This window comes from Stenella coeruleoalba (assembly GCF_951394435.1).
Source record: "Stenella coeruleoalba genome assembly, chromosome: 8".
In the NCBI taxonomy this organism is placed as follows: Eukaryota; Metazoa; Chordata; class Mammalia; order Artiodactyla; family Delphinidae; genus Stenella; species Stenella coeruleoalba.
Genome location: NC_137154.1, coordinates 88,012,979 through 88,034,343, shown reverse-complemented (window position 1 = coordinate 88,034,343; position 21,365 = coordinate 88,012,979). Strand labels below are relative to the sequence as shown.

General features: G+C 42.3%; 1 protein-coding gene across 1 annotated transcript in view; it reads left to right on the top strand.

Moving 5' to 3' along the window:
* Window positions 1-11,759: 11,759 nt before the first annotated feature.
* Window positions 11,760-21,365, top strand: part of PPP2R1B (protein phosphatase 2 scaffold subunit Abeta) — a 36,708-nt gene continuing 27,102 nt past the window's right edge. The window contains 5 exon segments of the mRNA XM_079930182.1: window positions 11,760-11,929; window positions 13,097-13,187; window positions 13,590-13,690; window positions 17,078-17,310; window positions 17,600-17,747. Coding sequence (XP_079786308.1) covers window positions 11,816-11,929; window positions 13,097-13,187; window positions 13,590-13,690; window positions 17,078-17,310; window positions 17,600-17,747 — 687 coding nt within the window. The 5' untranslated portion in view covers window positions 11,760-11,815.

The window sequence follows — 21,365 nt, the reverse complement described above, 5'->3', positions numbered from 1 at the left end:
TTTTCTCTTTTGCTTTTAGCTTTTAAATCTTTGGTGGAGATTGGAACCTGAAGGAGCTCAACTCCTTCCATCACCCCCACTTTCCTACTTCAGTGTATAGACCTGCCCTCTGTAGACCAAATAGCCCAGAATGTTTATTCTGAAAACTCTGGGAAGAAGCCATTGGAAAACCCAGTGAGGGTTAGTTTAATTTTGTGGAAAAACCAAGCACAGTGGGAACTACTCAGTGTGTCAACATTGTGCCTAAAAGAGAGTTTCTGGGTCCATGTTACGTTTTTGGATTAAGAATCTCTGGGCGGGCTTCCCTGGTGGCACAGTGGTTGAGAGTCCGCCTGCCGATGCAGGGGACACGGGTTCGTGCCCCGGTCCGGGAAGATCCCACATGCCGCGGAGCGGCTGGGCCCGTGAGCCATGGCTGTTGAGCCTGCGCGTCCGGAGCCTGTGCTCTGCAATGGGAGAGGCCACGACAGTGAGAGGCCCGCGTACCGCAAAAAAAAAAAAAAGAATCTCTGGGTTTCGAGAGTCTTAATATTCATAGAAATGTGATCTAGTAATATCTAACATTTAGGTAATTTTCCACTTTGTCAGGGGTTATCAGGAGCAATAAAACTTTTTTTGTGAATGAATTTCTAACGTCATTCCTGTATCTTGCACCTTATAGCCAATAACTTCTGGTAGCCATCTGGTTTAGTACCATTGGTTACCAGTTTTCTTTCCATAGGACCCAAAATGCCCAGGAAACTTGGTTTGATTATTTCTTCCAAGTTGTTTTAGAGAAGGATATTTTATTAATATAATTCCAGAAGGGAGAAGTCCACAGCCCTAATGAATTTCTTTTCCCCTCCTAGAAGGCCATCCTTCTCCCTGTTTATTTTTCTTACTTTTAGGGCCAGCTCGAGTCTCCCTCTCTTTTATGAAGTCTTTGTAGACTTCAGACCCCTGTGATTACTTCCTGAACCCTCTTGAGTACCCAGTGTCTTTACTAATGACATAGAACCTTAACATGCAACCCCTGCAAGCCTGTCTCTCAAGAACATTGTTGGCACGTCTGGGGGCAAAGACCATGTCACACTTCAAGAAACCTGCAACAAAAATACAGCTGTTGCTTTCAGTTTGGTCGATTTTAGGCCACAGAAAATAGAGCAAGTCATGAGCCCTATAGTAACTCAAAGGGCAATTTGAAAGATGTGAATGAGGCTAAATGCTATGTATATTTTAGGACACATGCTTTCACACAAAGGAGGATTCCTCAGAATACCTTCGAAAAAGAGAGATTGTGTACCTTCATTGAATATTTTTATTATTACTTGGTTTTGGAGAGTCAGACAGCCCACAACACCTTCTGAATGAATTTGGAGCAGAAAGCCTCTCCTCCAGGTGTGAGGAGATGCTCGGTTCCTACCAGATACGTGCCCTGCTAGGAAAAGGAAGTCTATAACTGCAAGATGACTTCGTAGTGATACGTTCAAATTCAATAATATCAAGTAGTAAGTGTTTTTTTTTGCAGCTGAAAGCTGTTTTGGCTCTCTTCAGCCCTGGAGTTCACCACAGACCTGGCATTGAAACAAATTATAACCAACAGATTTGATAAATGAAATGAGAGACATTCAGATAAGGGATGTGAGAATACAGAATTGTAGTGAGACGACAGGCAGACTGGGAACTCCTATTGTAGCTCCTTAGAATAAACAGCTCGTGATTAACAATTGGGTTAAATAGCATACCTAAGTATGAGCATCTCTTTAAAATATTTAAGGAAATCTTAAGGTATCTTTATAAAACACTTGAAGGTAGTAGGGGTTTTTGGTTTGTTTTTGCTTCTCGTTTCTGGGCTGCATGTTCTGCCTTGACATGCCTAGAGATAAGAGTGTAAATTGGGTGATTCTTGATGGTCCCATCAGCCAAAAGATTGTGTGAGATAAAAGTAACTTCTTCTGACAAGGGTTTTTTGCAGACCACAACCATGGATGCCAGCCATTTACTGCCTTAGGAGATTATCTTTGACTTTTATTTGCCTGCAGGTATTTGGCAACTGGTGCCATTGGACTGTAATTTGCCATTTTAACCCTCGGATTCCAACTTGACAAATGAGAAGGGTATGGTTTCTGGTCTGTTTGCTAGGCTGCTTCAGCAGCATTATACTCAATGCTGGAGAAGATGTGACCCGCAGAGCAGTGATTCTCAACTGGAACTCCACGAAACAATCACCTGGGGACCCTGTGAAAATTGCCACTGTCTGCTTGGACCCACCCCCTTCCTCCCAGGGAATTCTGAGTTAGTGGCCCAAGATGGGCCTAGTCATCGTTACTTTTTTTTTTTTTTTTTAAACAACTTAGGTGATTTTTCTAACTACCCACTGTTATTGATATTAGAGACTGGAAAGCAAACAATCACATGAAAGATCAAAGATAAATTAAGTCAGCAAAATGTTTGGCGTCTTTTTCCAATTACAACCCCTGTTAACCCAGCCCTCTTCCCCTCCCCAGACCCTTTTCTCTGCTTTTTCTGCCCTATCAAACCTTACCTGTCCCATCTCTCATTCTTTCTGGGCCCCGCTTTCTGGGAAACAATTAACTAATGTGGTACTGAAGTACACTAATGGATGTTAATAATTTACTCCAGTTCCCTTCTCATTGATCCTCTCATCTCAGTACATTTGAATGATAACAATCTGGAAAAAAGGAATGACTAATTTTGGCAATTTCAGACCCATTCAAGTGCCATTTAATTTATTTGTTATATGGGAGGAGAGAGTTTGAGCTGGCAGATCCAACCTTCAGGAAGAACTGCCTGGCCTTTTTCAAACCCTATTGGCCTCCTCAGATAAGGACCTGTGGCTGTCTTGAATAGGAGAATGAAAAAAAAATGTGTGTGGGTATTAACCCCTCCTGCTCTGGGCACACTGAGGGAGGCTGCTTTGTCGATCTTATATGTTTGTTTGAGACAAGTACAGTGAAGACTTCCCCTTTGTTATTGTGCCACTGGTCTTCGGAGCTTCTCTGGAGCTGCTGCTACTTCCCCCTCCTCACTCCCGCAGACATGAGAGCAAAGGTTAATCTCATTTTGAGAGAAATGACCTGATATGTGTTCACCCAACCAGCAAGAAAACACCATGTATCACTCAGGAATTGGTCTTGCTCCTTGTCTCCCTATTAACAATATGTCTCTAAGCCTCCTTGGTATTTCCTATAATATGTTCCCATTTTTTCTTGCCTGTGAAATATTTGTGGAGTTATGTAGAAAAGGAGGCTGGCTTTGCAGTGCTACATTTATAAAAGAATCTTGTGAATTTTTTAAAAAAAACTCAGCCCCTTCCCCTTTCCTTGGGCTTTTTTCTATAATTGTGTTCCCAGAGTCTGTGATATTCTAAAAAATAGAACTCAGAGTTTAAATTTGTTGCCATGCTTTTTGGGTTTTGTTTTTGTTTTACTCCCAAGTATCACAGTTTCTGAAAACTCGAGGCAGCCTTGTCTGCAGTGCCCTAGTGTCCAGCAGAGGGCAGCCTATTCTCAATAAAAATTTCAGCTCTCCTTTTCCTCCAGGAATCTAATTAGTTCCACTAATTGCTTGGTGTCAAAACTCCAGTGTAAATTGAAATATCTGAGTTGCATTTCTTGAGAATCTGTATACTTTAGAATTACACTCCTATATTTCTATAATTACAAAATTTTCCTGGAGAAAACCGTGACCATAATTTGTGACAGCTGGATCATCACCGCTAACAGTGATTCCCTGGTTGGTAAATGATCCACAGGTCAATTCTTCCCAGTTAATTTTACCTCTGTTGACATGACCCTGATGGTCTTCATAGGTAGTAAAAGATATGTGTTTGGTGGAGAGGGGGAAGCAGCTACTTTTAGGGGTAATTACCAGCCATTTACTCATTTTCAAGTTTCCAGACATGAGCAAAGCAGTCTTAACTTTTCCTCTGCTAACTTATTATCAAAGGCAACTCAAAGGCTATATGAATGTTCAGGGTTCTCCCCTCCATCAGGTGCCAACACATTATCTACAGCACAGTAGCTCAACTTAAGGTAGAAGGGGCTGAGCCCCTAGAAAGTAAACGGTCTGAGAGTACCTTTGATTTCTCCTCATGTGTAGGTCATGGGGTGAAAAGCAAACATTTGCAGAAGGAAGTAGAATTTGCATTTAAACGTATAGGGTATCCACTTAGGCAGATTTAGGCCTTTAGGGACAGACAAATTCAGCTCTTTGATAAAGAAGGAAGATTTCCCTTCTTTATCCCATTTCTGAACTCAACCTTAGAACTATCTGGGGAATAGATTGAAGTTTGGGGTTTTTGTCATTTGGGGGGTTTCTTGTTTTCCTTTTATGTTTTTTTTACCCTCTAGATCATCAGATTTGCTCTGTGCAGAAATAATACGAGTAACAGCTAACACTTACTAAGCATTTACTATATGTCAAGAAGGTTTCAAGTTGCTTTTTTACCTCACATAATCCTCACAACAACCTTGTGAGCTCGGTAACTATTAATCCTCTTTTTAAAGATGGGGAAACTGATACTCAGAGATATTAAATGTCTTGCCCAAGATCACCTGGGTAAAAAGTTGCAGACCTGGGATTCAAACGCAAATAGTCTGTCTGGCTCCAGACCCTCTCTCGTAACCATGATGGTACACTCCCTATTTCATGACCTCTTGTTTGGGTATTGTGCTCAGGTGTCTGGAATGGCTAGATGGGCAGAGATAAGAACAGGGTCTAGTCATAGTCATGTCATTTTTTCAACGACCTTCTTATTCTACCTTCCATAATCGGAGCCCAGAGCTTGTCCTAGTAAGACAGAATGTTCAGTCTTTGTAGGGGCTTTTCTTTTCTTTCTTTTTTAAAAATATTTTTTATTTTATATTGGCGTATAGTTGATTTACAATGCTGTGTTAGTTTCAGGTGTACAGCAAAATGAATCAGTTATACACACACATACATCCATTCTTTTTCAGATTCTTTTCCAATAGAGGTTATTACAGAGTATGGAGTAGAGCTCCCTGTGCTATACAGTAGGTCCTTGTTGATTATCTGTTTTATATAGAGGAGTGTGTATCTGTTAATCCCAAATTCCTAATGTATCCCTCCCCCCACCTTTCCACTTTGGTAACCATAAGTTTGTTTCCGAAGTCTGTGAGTCTGTTTCTGTGTTGTATGTCTATTGCCACACCACCCTGAATATGCCCGCTCTCATCTGTAGGGGATTTTCTAGAACACTGTGAGCCCTCAGCTAATTTTAATTTCACACTAGAAAGGGAGCTGATTTCCTGAAGTCCTAGAAGTCAGTGGAAATTCTGGTTTCTAATTACAGTTCCAGCTGAATCTCTGCTGAGATGTGAATGGTGTGTCCAGGGGTCTTGGCACTGCTTCTTTCTTACTCCTGTGACCTTTTTCCTAACAGTTCTGTTGGGCAGGTCAGAGAAAAAAAAGGGGGGGCTTCCCTGGTGGTCCAGTGGTTAAGAATCTGCCTTCCAGTGCAGGGGACGCAGGTTCGATCCCTGGTCAAGGAACTAAGATCCCACATGCTGCAGGGCAACTAAGCCTGTGTGCCACTGCTACTGAGCCTGCATGCTCTAGAGCCTGTGCGCCACAACGAGAGAGAAGCCCGTGTGCCGCAACAAAGATCCCACATACCGCAACTAAGACCCGACGCAGCCAAATAAATATTTTTTAATGGGAAAGAATACCATCTTCAGGGGACACCACAGGGAAGAGCTTTTAGGGGACCTGGAATATTTAAGTAATCCCTGCTTTTGCTAAATCAAACCTCTGTCTCATTGGGATCTGGGGACAGTATGCCCTGATGCTGGAAGCTACTTATGTTGGCTGGGCGTAGTACAATACATGGTGATGAGGGCTTACAAAAATAAGGGAGAAGGGAATCTGGACTCTACCCCGTGGACATAGCAGGGCTAGTTAGGGAATAGCTGGCAGGAGGGCACTATTAATACACATCTATGGATGTCACAGGGGAAACCAACCAGGGGGAGGCAGAGTGCAGTTTACAGTGTGGTAACCAAGAGCCAGAAGGTGTGTTTGTTTGAATATGTAATAATTTTTATGGTTCAGTATTCAAAAAGCTTAAATGCAATGTGATATTCTGGATTGGGTCCTGAAACAGAAAAAAAGACATTAGTGGAAAAATGGATGAAATTTGAGTAAAATCTGGAGTTTAGTAAATAGTAAAAACCAAACAAACAAAAGGATAAATGGAAAAACTGAAAAATCTCCATTTCTGTTTCCCAGATACCCATAATCAGCCAATGTGATTAGTCATGTGCGTTCTTCTAGAGATTGTTTCAGTGCTTACACAAGCACATGCATGTGCATTCTATTGTATACAAATAGTAAATACTGTATACATTGTTCTGGCACTTGCTTTTTTTTTAAAAATCTTAAGATATTTTGATATTAACTATTTAGGAGTAATCTATTAATTCTGAACATTTTCAGTTTAAATTACACTGTGTACCACAATTTCAATAACGCTGTGTACCTTGCTTTTTCACTTAACACTGTAACAAAGGTTTTTTTGTTGGGCTGTATATAGCATCTGGCAAGATAACCAGGGGTCTGTCCTAAGAATGTTAGGGCCCATAATAGGACTCAGGGGCCTAAGACTTTTGAGAAAGGTCACCATGTCTGCTTGATCTCCAGATTGGTTGTATCGTAAATCTACCCTTGTGGTCAGGGGAAGTACTAATTCTGACTGCTGTTCTTCGGGAATTGGGGGCCGACAGACCTTGAACTTAGGTCTCCAGGTGTTCTCTTTATGTGTTTGGTGTGGGCACCAGATTCAGCGATTCAGTGAGCCCCTGGAAGTCAAAAACATAACTGCTAACAATTGTGTCGTGCCTGCCATTTACAAGGTACTTTACAGTATGGATCTTATTCCTCACAACAACCCCAAGAGAGAAGTAAGGTAAGATTTGTCCCTATCTTACCAATGAGAGAGCCTTCTGGAAGGCCTTGAGTCAGGTCTTCTGACTCTAAATCATGTAGATTTCATCATCCTTTCACATTGGTCCTCTCTGTTGCCAAAGTTCAGTTGATTGGAATGTTTTCTTTCCTGCTTCTGTTTCCTCAGTAGATGATACCTATTAATGGCTAATATCTGAGGGCTTACTCTTGTCAGGTACTAATCTAAGCACTCTATGTGAATTATTTAACCTTAACCACATGCGGTAAGCTTTACAGCCCCACTCTACAGATGAAGAAACCAAGATTCAGAGAGGATAAGTTATTTGCCCAAAGTCACACATTAGTAACTGGTAGAGCTGGGATGTCAATCTAGGTCTTCCTGATTCCACTGTATACTCTCGTAACCACTGTATAGACTGCCCTGAATCAGAACTGTCTCATTTCTTTGATTTGTTCTTCCCAAGAATTCAAACAAAGTTTTGCTCTGGAAATCCAATTTTACCTACGGTGATAAGCTGTGGCACGGAGGGAGGGGATAAAGCAAGGGACAGTGAGAATCCCTGATTATGAGTTCTATAGCTTCTTCTGAGTCACTGTGTGGGTCCAGGTAAAGTCTCTTTCTCTTTGTCAAGTATTCCCAACCATAATGTTGGGATTAAAATTTTGCCACAAAGTGGAAAAGAGAAAAAAGGAGAAAATATTGAGGTAAAGTTGAGGGGAAAATATTTGAGTCCCACAGAGTGAAGACATTCTTTGTATAAATATAAATTGGAAATATCGTTAATGCTACGGTGATAATTACTACTCTGCAGTGAATTAAGTACAGACCTGGGAATCAGTTTCCCAGGGTCGTCTTGCTAAATGAAGAGAGTTGGAACATGCCTGTATGTGCCTCAGGTTTTCTGTGCATGAACTGGGCCACCCACCGCTTCCTTGACGGCCTTCTCAATGGGATGACACTTCTGGGTCTGCCCTGAGAGAACCACCTACACATAGTTCTCTCCCCTGGCTCAACCTTCTCCCAGTAGGGTGACTGTGGAGCAGATCAGCCCTTGAATGAGTGCTTATTTGCAAAGCTCTGTGAGGAAGAGGCAACCTTAATACATGTGAGGCAAGAGGCAGGAGGATATGCCAATGTCATCCAAGCTTCCTCAGGACTGACCCTTTTCTGTTGTGACACTGAGAGCTGTTGATCCCATCTGCCTGTGCTTCTCTGTATTCTCCATGCTTCATCTGACAGGAACTGGCAAGTCTAACCTTGTCTTCCTTTGATTCATTTGATGAGTGAACTGTATGTGGGTGTCAGAACTCAGTGCTTTCGTGCTGAGCGTGTCACGTTGTTTCCCAAGGGTTGCCTTAAATCCTCAGCCTAATCTCAGCGGCTGCCTCTGATGCTCCCCGGCCACTAGCTTCTTGTGGTGTGTGTGGGATGTGGAAAGGAGAACCAGAGGGAGCAACAGAGGGGGGAGGGGGATATAGAAACAGCTCAGTGCCGCAGGACTGTATTTGCAGTGCTTTGCTAGCTTCCAGGAACCACGCGAAAGAGGGATCATTATAATCTGGCAAAAACCACAACCAAAAGGGACAGAATTGTTCAGTGATAAGCAGCTGTAGCTGTCATTTGCTTTTCCTGGACAGAGGTGGCCTCCACAGTCTACCTGAGCAGACCTTTCAGACTCTCCATGAGCAGATGCTTCTTTGTTGACATGGAAATTATTTTTCCAGATGAATTTTTAAAATCAGTGACTTTCAAACATCAGTGAACATTAAAATCACCAGGGGTGAACGGCAAGATGTGCCCCATTCTCAGGGATTCTGATTCAGTAGATCTGGGATGGAGGCCAGGAATCTGCATTTTTAACAAGCATATTAGGTGATTCAGATAGTCAGTGGACTACATTCCCCAAAAGACAGTCTTAGATTTAGTTCCAGTTTCCATTCAGCCCAGTGTTTGAAATAGCCTCTTTCTGCTGCAGTCTGTTTGTTTTAATCACTTTATTGAAGGATTTACTAGCATCTCCACGTGTACTACCTGTTTCATCCTCACATCATCGCAGTAACTAGAGAGGGAATCAGAGGTGGTTAGCTCTATTTTATTGGGGGTGAGGGGGTGGGAGGTGGGACTGAGGCATAGGGAGAGGTAAGTCACGATAAGTCAGAGACAGAGGTGGGAACGGAAGTCCAGAATTGATGACTCTCAAACCGGGCAATTTTCTGGGGCCTATTTTCTCAGCTTGTGTTATTCCATAGGTGTCCAATTCATTGTGCTTGGGTAAGCAAAGCATATTTGAGTTTTAAACAAAATAGCTTAGCATCCATCAGTTTGCTAGTTTAGCATACCGAAGCTCGTCTAAGCCTGAGCTAATATCTAGAGATGATATGTGTGGAACTGACTTAATGTGCTTCTTTCTGCACTTGCTTCCTTCATCATTTCTGAAGCCTTTTCACATAAACTATAAGGGAACCGATTTCTCCTCCTCATGCCAATAGGAACCCCCTCTGATCTAACTGGTAAAGTACTAAATCAAAAAAACTATTAACTTTCCGCTTCTCAAGTAGTACTTGGATCCATTTCTAAGGAAAAAAATCTTGAAAACCCTAAGTTTACTTCAATTATTTTTATTACCATGCTACTTAAATTTACAAATATAAAGTAGGAATATAATGTTCTTTTATTTATGGTTCTTATACAACTAAAAAAACCAAAATAGATTTATAAGTTAAATACAAATGAAACCACAAAACTAATACTACTCATATTAATATTATAGTAATTTAACATGGCAAACGATGTATTTTGCTGAGACTAAATTATCCCTTGTATTGTGACTGTTATTGCCTGCGAAAGCTCAGCTTCTTTTGAGTTCAACATGCTTATGCCACCAAGTGACCTATATTATCTCAATTTTCTCACCACTTTTCTGTTAGAACTACTGTGACAGTGCAGTCCTATGATGTGATTTGGCTTTCATTTTGTGCTTAAAAACACCATTTTCATTTTAAATCCACCTCTGTTCTTTTCTCATGATCCCAGAACAATAAAAGCAGCAATGAACACACATGCAATGTAGGTATTGAGATCACGTGGCAATACCAGGTTATAAAGTAGTCATCCAAATAATCCAGAATATGCTTATGCAAATCTAAAAAATAATTATCAAAATGAAAACAAAACTAGGGATTTCCCTGGTGGTCCAGTGGTTAAGAATCTACCTTCCAATGCAGGGGACGTGGGTTTGATCCCTGGTCAAGGAACTGAGATCCCACATGCCGCGGAACCACTAAGCCCGCGTGCTGCAACTACTGAGCGCATGCACAACAACTAGAGAGAAGCCCAGGCGCCTCAAAGAAAGTTCCCGCATGCTGCAAGGAAGATCCCGTGTGCCACAACTAAGACCAGATGCAGCCAAATAAATAAATAAATATTAAAAAAAAAGGACAAAACCCTAGAGAACACATGCACAAACCTAAATTGAGAATTACTGTTCAGATCCATTGATTCTCAAACTTTCACTATGATCAAAAGCCTTATCTACTGTGTTTACTTCCAAGAACCCCATATGTTTTTTTGGTTTTTTTTTTTTTTTTGCGGTACGCGGGCCTCTCACTGTTGTGGCCTCTCCCATTGCGGAGCACAGGCTCCGGACGCGCAGGCTCAGCGGCCATGGCTCATGGGCCTAGCCGCTCCGCGGCATGTGGGATCTTCCCGGACCGGGCCACGAACCCGTGTCCCCTGCATCGGCAGGCGGACTCTCAACCACTGCGCCACCAGGGAAGCCCGAACCCCATGTTTTTTTTAAAAGTCTCCTAAATTAGATTTATTAATAATTTTACTTTTCTTATTAATCAAACACATAGAATTACCATTTCAGAGCTTGTGATCACCATAGGTAGCTATCAATCCAAGCTGCTTATAGTTCAAAACAAACAAACAAAAAGGGACATTCTAGTTATTCCATGCTGCCCTAACAAGGGTAAATGGAAACTTCCCACTAAATTTTGTCAGAAAGCACTCCCATACCCTCACCTCCTGCCACTGCTGCCTTTGAGGACTCCTGGAGTTCTAGAGAGGTCAGTTTAGCCTTTCTTGTACAAGCAAAGTAGCCATGCCACCCAATTTGGAAGGATTAAAGCTTGCCCTAGTTTTGCTTGATTGTTGTACTTCTAGCATGCTAAAGACCTAAAAAATGGGAGGAAGAAAATACAACAGAAGGCACCATTCCAGTACCAAACTGAAAAGAAACAAAAACAAGAGAGCAACATGTTTTTAACAGCTTGCATGGAGAAAGCGGAAAAAATATTGACTGGGGAGTTTGGATAGCGCTGTTCATTTTCTCTCACCGCCCGCGTTATTTGTCTTACGGGGCAGGAGCCAGATACAATTCTGGCGCACAGGCCGGAGGAAGAGGTGGAGGGGTTTTGTGGAAGCTTGAGGATAGCGGGGAAATTAGGACTGGAGACCCAAATGGCTCAGGGCCAGGAGGAAGTCAGGAGAGGCGCTAAATCTTTTTTCCTCCTGTCCTTGGGCATCCTCGTTGGTCCGCCTGAGTCCTAAGAGGGCACAGCCTGGTTCACTCAGGTAAGTCCCCGACGCCTTCAGATCATCATGAGCAGGACGAATCCCCGCCCCTATTTCTTTTGCCTGGGGAAAGGACACGCGGTCTCCTTTCGCTTTCTCAGCCCACCTGTCCTTTGGAGTTCAGACGTGCACCGCCGGCAACGGGGTCCGGGATGGGGCCTCCACCGGCCGGCCAGGCACTTGGTTCCCCGACCTCAGCACTAGCCGAGCCTGGGTCTTAGCCCCGCCTCTCCGGGCGCGGGGCGGGGCCTGGGCACGGGGCGGGGCCTGGGCGCGAAGCGGGCGGTGGCGACCAAGCGGAGGAGAAAGAACATGGCGGGCGTGGCGGGGCCCCGCATGGGCCAGGGGGCAGCGGGCGGAGATGGAGACGATTCGCTCTACCCAATCGCGGTATTAATCGACGAGCTGCGCAATGAGGACGTGCAGGTACTGGAGTCGGGCCGGGGAGCGGAGGCGGGCTTGGCCGGGCGCGTGGTAGGGAAGGGGGAAGGCCCGCCCCGGGGCAGGGGAGGCCCGGGGATTAAAAGCTGGGACTCGGAGCAGAAACTTGACAGGGAGGAGGGGAGAGATCCGTGAGGGATTCTGGTGGCTCGACCCGACGGGCCGGGAACCTCTCCAGCACGCCTTGTCCCGGCCGGCTGAGGCTTTGGCCCGGCGTCGCACCGGGTCCGGGGCGGTTGTGGGAGAACCGGCTTCCCTCCTGGGCCCTCCTTCCGGGCCGGGCGGTGGGAACGCCGCGTCCAGCCTTGGGCGGGTCATCCCTGTAGCTGAGCGAGCGGGAGGAGGGCGGAGCGGAACCGCGAGGGCCTGGAGCGGGCTGCAAGGATGCCAAGGCGCCCAGTGAAGTGCAGGTGAATGACTGCCTTCCGCTGGGCTTGTGGGGTAGAAATTAGGTTGGATGGCTAACTAACCTAGAGGAGGCGGTGTATCACCTCTGATGGAACTTTTCTTTGAAAAGGCAGGGGTTGTACTCAACCGTTTCACCTGCTTCACCACTGCCAAAGTTCTCTCTTTTTAAAATTGTCTCACTTTTCTGAATATTGTATTTTCTTTCATTTGTTTAATGGGCCCGTCAACGTGTTTCTCCTAAGAAATCTTCCTTTAGCTAATGAAGGCGTGTTCCACTGTTCTTGAGGTTCCTCATAGAATGAAATCTAAATTAAAGGTTTTCTTCATTCTTACCTGTATGTTATTATCTCACCTGTTTGCAACTGCTGTCTTTTTTTTTATTAATTTTTTTTAAATGATTCACATTTTTAAAAAATTTATTTTATTTATTTTTGGCTGCGTTGGGTCTTCATTGCTGCCCACGGGCTTCATCGCGGGCTTCTCATGTTGCGGAGCACGGGCTCTAGGCACGGGGACTTCAGTAGTTGTGGCTCAAGGGCTCTAGAGTGCAGGTTCAGTAGTTGTGGCGCACGGGCTTAGTTGTTCCGCGGCATGTGGGATCTTCCCTGACCAGGGCTCGAACCCGCGTCCCCTACATTGGCAGGTAGATTCTTAACCACTGCGCCACCAGGGAAGCATGCAACTACTGTCTTTTGGTCTAAATCACAACTGTTTCTTGACTTCGTTCTTTCTACTTTTTTAAAGCTCCGTCTCAATAGTATTAAGAAATTATCAACAATTGCTCTAGCACTTGGAGTAGAAAGGACGCGAACTGAACTGCTGCCTTTCCTTACAGGTATGTGACTCTTGGAGGAAAGGCATGGGCATTTCTGTTTTCCAGTGGCTTTCAAAACTTTGGCTATTTTTTTTCGAATTTGTTACCCACAGTATTAGTAAGTACTAAACTGAGCCTGCTGTTTCCCATGAAGAAACAGGACAACATATACTGTAATTTTGTGGCCAGACATATTCAGACCTTAACTATTTAGCTAATAGGAAAGTAATTGATGTGGATTATGAATTTCTAACTCATTCTGTAAAACAGATCCATAGACTCTTGATTGAGAAGGAGGAAAAGGCTGTTAGGACTGTGACAGACCATCTAGTTATATATTGAGTCTATTCCTAGTTTTGTGTGAGTGTCCAGCTCTGGGCCAGATATCCTTGTTGATGAGTACTGGGTTGTTGTCATTTCCAGATACAATTTATGATGAAGATGAGGTACTGTTAGCTCTTGCTGAGCAGCTGGGAAATTTCACTGGCCTGGTGGGAGGTCCTGACTTTGCCCACTGTTTGTTGGTGAGTATATTCTGCCTACTCTCCTACAACTTTTGCAGTATAAATGATACATTGTTTGGTGATAGGCACACTGCAGCATTTTTTATACAGATCTTTTTATGGATAGTCACAGTGTTAGCTACTGAGAGGACAAATAACTAGGCCCTTTGGACTCAATTAACCCTTTCTTATTTTTTCTGACTATGAATTAAAGAACTTCTCCCTCTTTTTTGCCTCTGTAGATTTGTTAATTTAGAGGTCGGGAGAAAAAGGATTTGATGGGTTTTGTTCATGGCTTTTTCCCCCTTACAGTGGAAATCTTAATGCTCATCTAGCAATGTTATGGCTTTGGGAATGTTTATTAGTTTTGTCTTTAATTGTAACTTTTGCTTCTGACTTACTTTGCGAATTTGATGAATTCAGTTTAATTTAGTTGACATTTATTGAGAACCTATTGTATCAGGCACTGAAGTTACAATGTTAATGTTAGAGAAGAGCATTATGAATGGAATGAGGCCTCTGTCCTTATGTGTCAACAAATAATTACTGTGCGGTGTTAGATGGAAAAATTTGAAGCACATAAAAGGCATTCAAGTAATAGAGAAGGGCAAGGGATTAACCCAGGGTGATCAGGGAAGATCTGTTGGGAGAGAATGTCTGAACTAGGTTTTGAAGGATGACTAGGAATTTGCCAGTTAGACAAGATAGGGCTGAATGCTTCCGGGCTTAAATATTGTCTGTATTATGTTGCTGACTCTTGTGACTTCTGTCTTTACCTCTTACCTTTCCATGGAACTCCAGTTATAGATATATGTAGAAAGATAGATATAAATATCTATGTTTGTCTTTCTCTATATATCTGCCTGTGATTTTTCTACTTGGATGTCAAACAGGCATTTCAAATTTAATATCTAAAACAACATCAATTTTCTTCCCCAAATATGCCTCCTAATTAGTTGCCCCGTTGCAGTAAATGGCATCACCGTCTACCCAGTTGCACAAACCAAAACCTAGAAGACATTCTTGAATTCGCTTTCCCTCATTTCCCACATCTAATCCATTAGTAACTCCTATAGATTCTATATATATTCCAAATCAGTTCACTCTCCTTCATCCCTACTACCATCTAGCTCTTCATTCCTCTAATCTTTCTAGACGACATGATCTTTCCTCTAGATTGCTACAGTAACTTTCTAACTAGTTGCCTTCCACTCATGCCTCCCGCCCCACCACTACAGTTCACTCTTCACCCAGCGGGTGGATCACTCACTACCTGCCACGACCCTTAGAAAATCCCAGATTTCTACCTTAGCTTGTACCTTAGTTTACAAAACTTGCCCCTATGAGCTTATCTCATGTGTTCCCTCGTAATAACCTCATTCCATTCACAATGGTCTTCTTTCTGTTCTTTGAATAAACCAGGTTTATTGCCTTAAGACTTTTGCCCTAGGTATTCCCTATAATAAAATGTTTCTTTTTTGAGCTTCCTGGGGCTGTCTCTTTGTCATTCACATATCAACTTTAATGCATCTCAGAGACCTTCGCTGACCACTCAACCTGAAATTGCTTCCCCACTCACCCCTTATCACATTATCCTATTCTTTTTTTCTTTTTAGCCGCACCACTTGGCTTGTGGGATCTTAGTTCCCCGACCAGGGATTGAACCTGGGCCCCTGGCAGTGAAAGTGTGGAGTCCTAACCATTGGGCGGCCAGGGAATTCCCCTTATTCTAGTTCTTTACAGAACACTCAACACCATCTAGTTGGTTTCATGACTAGTTGTTATCGTCCTCCATTAGAATGTAAACTATATTCAATATCCTGTGATATACCATAATGGAAAAGAATGTATGTATATGTATAACTGAATCACTTTGCTGAAATTAACACAACATTGTACATCAACTATACATGAATAAAACAAATTTAAAAAAATAAAATCAAAAGACCTAAAAAAGAAAAAAAAATGTGAACTCCACTAGAGCAAGGAAATTGTGGCCTTGTTTCTTCCGTATCCTCAGTGCTAGAATATAACAATAATTATCATTTTAAAAGAAAGAGTTTAAGAGCCTTGGAAGCATGGAACCGGTTGGACTGCAGGAGTATACAGTGTTGGTGCTGGAGTTGGAAGAAGTGGTGGTCCGGGGGCATAGGAAAAGAGCATGGAGAGATAGGCAGAGTTCACATCAAGAGACAGGAGCTTGCCTTACCCTGTAGTAGTGATAGAGATTATCCAGTGATACTGCATGAGAGGAGGTCAGAGATGGCAGTGGACAGATCATGAAAGGCCTTTACAAGTCAGAAAGCAGTATCTTTTCAAAGGGCTTCTGAAATACCTCTTAGAAAAGCTGAGTACTTTCTACCTCTGTGTATCAAATAATTTTTGAAATGTATTATTGGATAGACACACGTCTCTCCTTTGACTCACAATTGTGTTTAACTCTCCTGGTCAGTTCTACATGTGGGTTTTGTCTTTAACATTTGCACCTCATGGTATATGCTGCATTTGCCTGGACTGAGTGTAAACCCAGAAAGGCAGAGGTTCAGAGAACCCGCCCTCTGTCACTTTTTACTGGGCTGTGTTATATTCACTCACTGATCCTAGTCCAGACCAGCCCCTTTGGTCTCTTCTGTTTCTAAAGCTGCAGGCAAGGTTTGCTACCACCTCTGCACTCTTCACTTAATTGTTCTTTTGGAAACTCCCACTGTGTGTGACTCTTGGGAAGATTCTGGATGTATTCTGAAAAAAGGATTTTGTTCTCAGCCTTTCATAGGTTGGTGTGGAGACAGTGGACACAGGTAGCGTCCACCTCCAGGAATGGTAGAATAATAACCCAAAGGCTGTGGACTCAGTGTCCTGATGAGATGTCCTCATGTAATTATGGTGCCCAGCGTTGGTCATGTTTTTGCACTTACTCGAGGAAGTGTACATTATCCTGTCTGAATTTGGCTACAAAGCTTTCATTTATTTATTTTTTTGGCTGCACCGTGCGGCTTGTGGGATCTTAGTTCCCCAACCAGGGATCAAACCCACACCCCCTGCAGTAGAAGCACGGAGTTTTAACCACTGGACCGCCAGGGAAGTCCTGCTACATAGCTTTTAAATCTAGTGATTCAGCTCACAATAATATTAATATTGTGTCAAGTCTCTTCCACTGTGTCATTTGTAGACACCATCTGGGAATTGCCATCTGGGACGTGAGATCTTGGCTGTCCTACAGAAGTCGTGTCTTCAGGTTGGACACGCCATATGTTATCACCATGTGAACTGAAAGTAACCATTTGGTGTGATGTAGCTAACATTCTGGTTACATGTACCACCTCCCTTCAGTCACTTTAAAAGGTGATAATCTGTATCTAACCTGATTGAGTAAGTTTTCTCTCTCGTTTTCCGTTTTGGTCTATTTAGCCTCCTCTGGAAAGTCTGGCGACCGTGGAAGAGACTGTGGTTCGAGACAAGGCTGTGGAGTCCCTGAGGCAGATCTCCCAGGAGCACACTCCTGTGGCTCTGGAGGCTCACTTTGTCCCTCTGGTGAAACGCCTAGCGAGTGGGGATTGGTTTACCTCTCGCACATCTGCATGTGGTTTGTTCAGCGTTTGCTATCCCAGGGCTTCAAATGCTGTCAAAGCAGAAATTAGACAGTAAGATATGGTATTTTTTAGTTATTTGGGGTTATTGGGAGTTCACAGCTGACAAGTTACACAGTACCCTGTTACCAGTGAGTGACTGGTATCAGGGTAGTCGGATTAATGACACCACTTTTTATTGTCCAGTTGAATATACCCGTGGGTTTTCCCTTGTTACTTCTATGAGTAGAAGTCTAATCGCTGATGGTTGTAAGAGAAAACCTCTAAAGTTTCTGTGTGCGTTGGGGGATGCTTCATCAATGGCATTTGACAGGAAATACCTTCATTATTTTATTTGCTGCAGGCACTTCCGTTCCTTGTGCTCAGATGACACACCAATGGTACGACGTGCTGCTGCTTCCAAATTGGGTGAATTTGCAAAAGTTTTGGAATTAGACAGTGTGAAAAGTGAAATTGTTCCATTGTTCACTAATCTAGCTTCCGATGAACAGGTAGGTTAACTCTTAGTAATTAAAGTACACAGATATGCTCCTCTTAAAATTTTAAGAATTTCTTTGGGTGTTTTGGTTCTCATGGTAGGATCCTTTTTGCAGAATTAATACTTAATTCTGGCCTGGATAAAGTTTAATATGACCCATCTCAGTGTCCTTATAATTCTTTCTTAGCCAGACCACAGTTTTCTTTTACATTAGCAGCTGTTAAAATGAAGGGGGTGTCAAAGAGGAAATGAGAGCCATAATTAGAAAGGAAGACCAAAGCTGCATTAAAGGGTAACATACCTTTGGGCACTGCAGGCTGGATTGTCATGGGAGAGTAATGTTTCCTGGAATTTTTGGCTTTCAGATAAACAAGCATAGCATGTATTGGGAAAGCTGTTTGACCCTCTGCATCCTCTATGTGAGTGTATAGGATGACTTCACTTGATAGCAGTTATAAATCCAAGGATCTGGATCTCATTGGTGTAGAAATAGCAATAATAATACACTAGCAAGCACCTAAATAAATCTTTCTCAGCCTGTTTTAAGTGGTTTACATACGGGAAGTAATTCAGTCCTCACGACAGCCCCATTAGGTAGATACCCCATTTTACATAATTGGAAACAGGCACAGGAAATTGAAGTGACTTGCTCAAGGTTGCATAGTTAGCAGTGTTGGACTGGGGATTTGAGTCTAGGCAGTTTAGCTCCAGAGTTCATGGCCTTCACTGCGAAGCTGCACTGCCTCTCTGTATGGTGCTTTGGAGGATCAGCCCCCAGAGTTCCTGGACTCCAGAAGAAGAGCCCTTCAGGTTTTACCTAGTTGCTGCCCTAGAACCACTTTATGTGTACAGGATCACGAGCAGCAGATACATACCCATGAGTCTTATTTTCAGCTTCTAGATCTAAAGATGGTAAATCTTTTGAAATAATTTTTTTAATTTATTAAAATAATATATAGAAAACAGCACAAAGTGAATATGCATCTTAATGAATCATTACAAGTTAATGTCATCTTGTGACTTTCATCCATGAAAGGAGATAGAACTTCGACAGCCACTACCCCGGAAGCCCAGCATGGGCTCCCTCCCAAACACAACCCTGCTCCCCAGTTCCCACTCCTCACTTTCCACCCCCTTAAGACTAACACTTCATCTTGACTTTCGTGGTAACCACCTCCTTACTTCTCTTTGCATTTTTATTACTCATACAGTATAGTTTAAAACAGCAGTATCCAACAGAAATACAATGTAAGCCGCTGTTACTTTTAAGTTTTGTAGTAGCCACGTTTTAAAAAGTAAAAAACAGGTGAAGTTGATTTTAATAATATATTTTATTTAACCCAATATATCCAAAATAACTATCCTTTAAACATGTGGCACTAGTTACATTCCAGGCACACAGAAGTAGGTAGTGAGTGGGTAGTGGTTGTCGCATTGGACAGTACAGGTTTAGAATCCTCATTTGAGATCTCATTGATTACATTTCCAGTGGTATAATTTAACATTTTCTTTTGTCCTGCAAAATTGGTAGTTGAATCTAGAGTGGAGATTTGTGAAAGGGCCAGATAGTAAATATTTTAGGCTTTATGGACCAGACAGTCTCTGTTGTCACTACAAAGCTCTGCTGTTGTATGTAGCACTCTATAATATGTAAACTAATGGGCATGGTGCCGTTCCAGTAAAATTTTATTTACAGAAACTTGCTGCTTTTCAGATTTGGCCAGCACTTGCCCCAGCTCTGATCTAAAGGCTTAAGGAGAGTTAGGTTTGATATTTGGGGGGCAATAAGATCACTTCGTAGATGGAGGTTACTTTTCATCAAGAGTTATGTCTAGTTGTGGTATTAGCAGCAATGGATGCTCAAAAAAATATTGTGCTTAGTTGTAAAATACATGTGTGTATATTCACTCTGACTACTGATAGAATTGCTGCTCCTGCCTTAGTCATTCATTGAGAAAGTATTTATGAAGCACCTTCTACATATTAGGCACTGTTCTAGTGCTGGTTTACAGTGTTAAACAGGGTGTACAGGGACCATGCTGTCATGGAGTTTACAATTTAATGAAGGAAAACAGATAATAAACAAACAAAACATTGGGGATAAATACTATGAAGAAAATAGAGTCGGGTAACACAGTGGTGGGGAGTGATTGTAGGGAATCCTCTAGACTGGTTAGTCAGAGAAGGACTGTGAAGAGGTGGCATAAACTGAGACATGAAAGAAAAATGCCAGCCATGCCCTTTCCTAGGGTGTCAGAGCTCCAGGAAAAGAGAATTCCAGGAAGAGAGGACACTTAGTGTAAAGGCCCTGAGGTTAGAACATAGTGGGTGAAAAGGACTCTGATCAGAGATGAGTTTGGAGAAGATAAGCAGGGGCCAGATTGTGGGGGACCTTTAAACCACAAGGGTGTAGAGTTTGGATTTTCTTTTCTAGGTGGAATGAGAATACACCGAGATTTTAAGCAGCGGTGTGATTTGATGTAATCTACATTTTTAAAAGATCCTTCTGGCTTCCGGGTGGAAACTAAATTGTAAGGTGGGATTGAGAGTAGAAACAGCAAGACAAGTTAGGAGACTTTTGTAATAATCCAGGCAGGAGACAGTGGTGAACTAGGGTGGTATAGTGAAGATGGAGAGAAACTGGAGATAGTTTTGGAGGTAGTCAGTAGAACTATTATTGAATTGGATGAAGGGAAGAGGAATCAAGATCTCTTTGATTTTTGGCTTGAGCAACTGGGTGGATGCTGGTGTCACTGCTGAGTGGAGAAGATTCTGGGAGGAGTAGCAGGTATAGGGAAGAAAATCAGGAGTTCTGGAAGAGAAGCAGTTGATTAATTGAACAAATATTGATGGGTATATATTTCCATAGATGATGGTAATCCCTTGATTCATCATAATTTTTGGAATCTGAAAATAGCTGTATAGCTACTACCAAGAACCTGGTTCTGCCTTTTTTAGCCTGTTCCTTTAGATAGAGTAGTGAGTATCTTGGGCGTAGGGTAAGTTATTGTTGATCTGTAAACGTGTAGTGTCTCGGAAAGTTGGAGTTGCTGTTATCCCTTGTGTGTTTGCACATGCCTAGATATACGCATACAGGAATGTTACATATATAAAATATTTATATATGTATATATACACACACATACTCTTAAAATTTTTGTCTTGTTTCTTCTGGGTGCTCAGATGTTTATGTATTTTCAGTTCCTACTAATATATTTATGATTCCCGAATCTATAGCTCAGTTCCCTATTTTTCATTGATTTGTCTAATTATATACTTCCACTTGTGCAAAGGTCATACAGGTACTACGTTGATACTTGGTGGTTTACATTTGGGAAGCTGAGTTCATTAATCCCATACCTAATTTTTTCTGCTGGGTTTTTTATGCTTGGCTACCTCAAAGTTATTCTGTCCTTGATCATCAACATTTAAATTGAATGTTTTTTTTAATTACTTAAAAAATTTGTTTTTCTATGTATTTTTTTCCAAGTCATTATCTCATGCCTAAACTCCTATTACTGCCATCCTACAATGAGTATTTTGAAAACTGAGCTTCCTAAGTCATTCCCTTACCCTTATTCCCTATTCTCTTTCTCTGTTTTGATCTGTTGTAAACAACTTGTATAAGCAT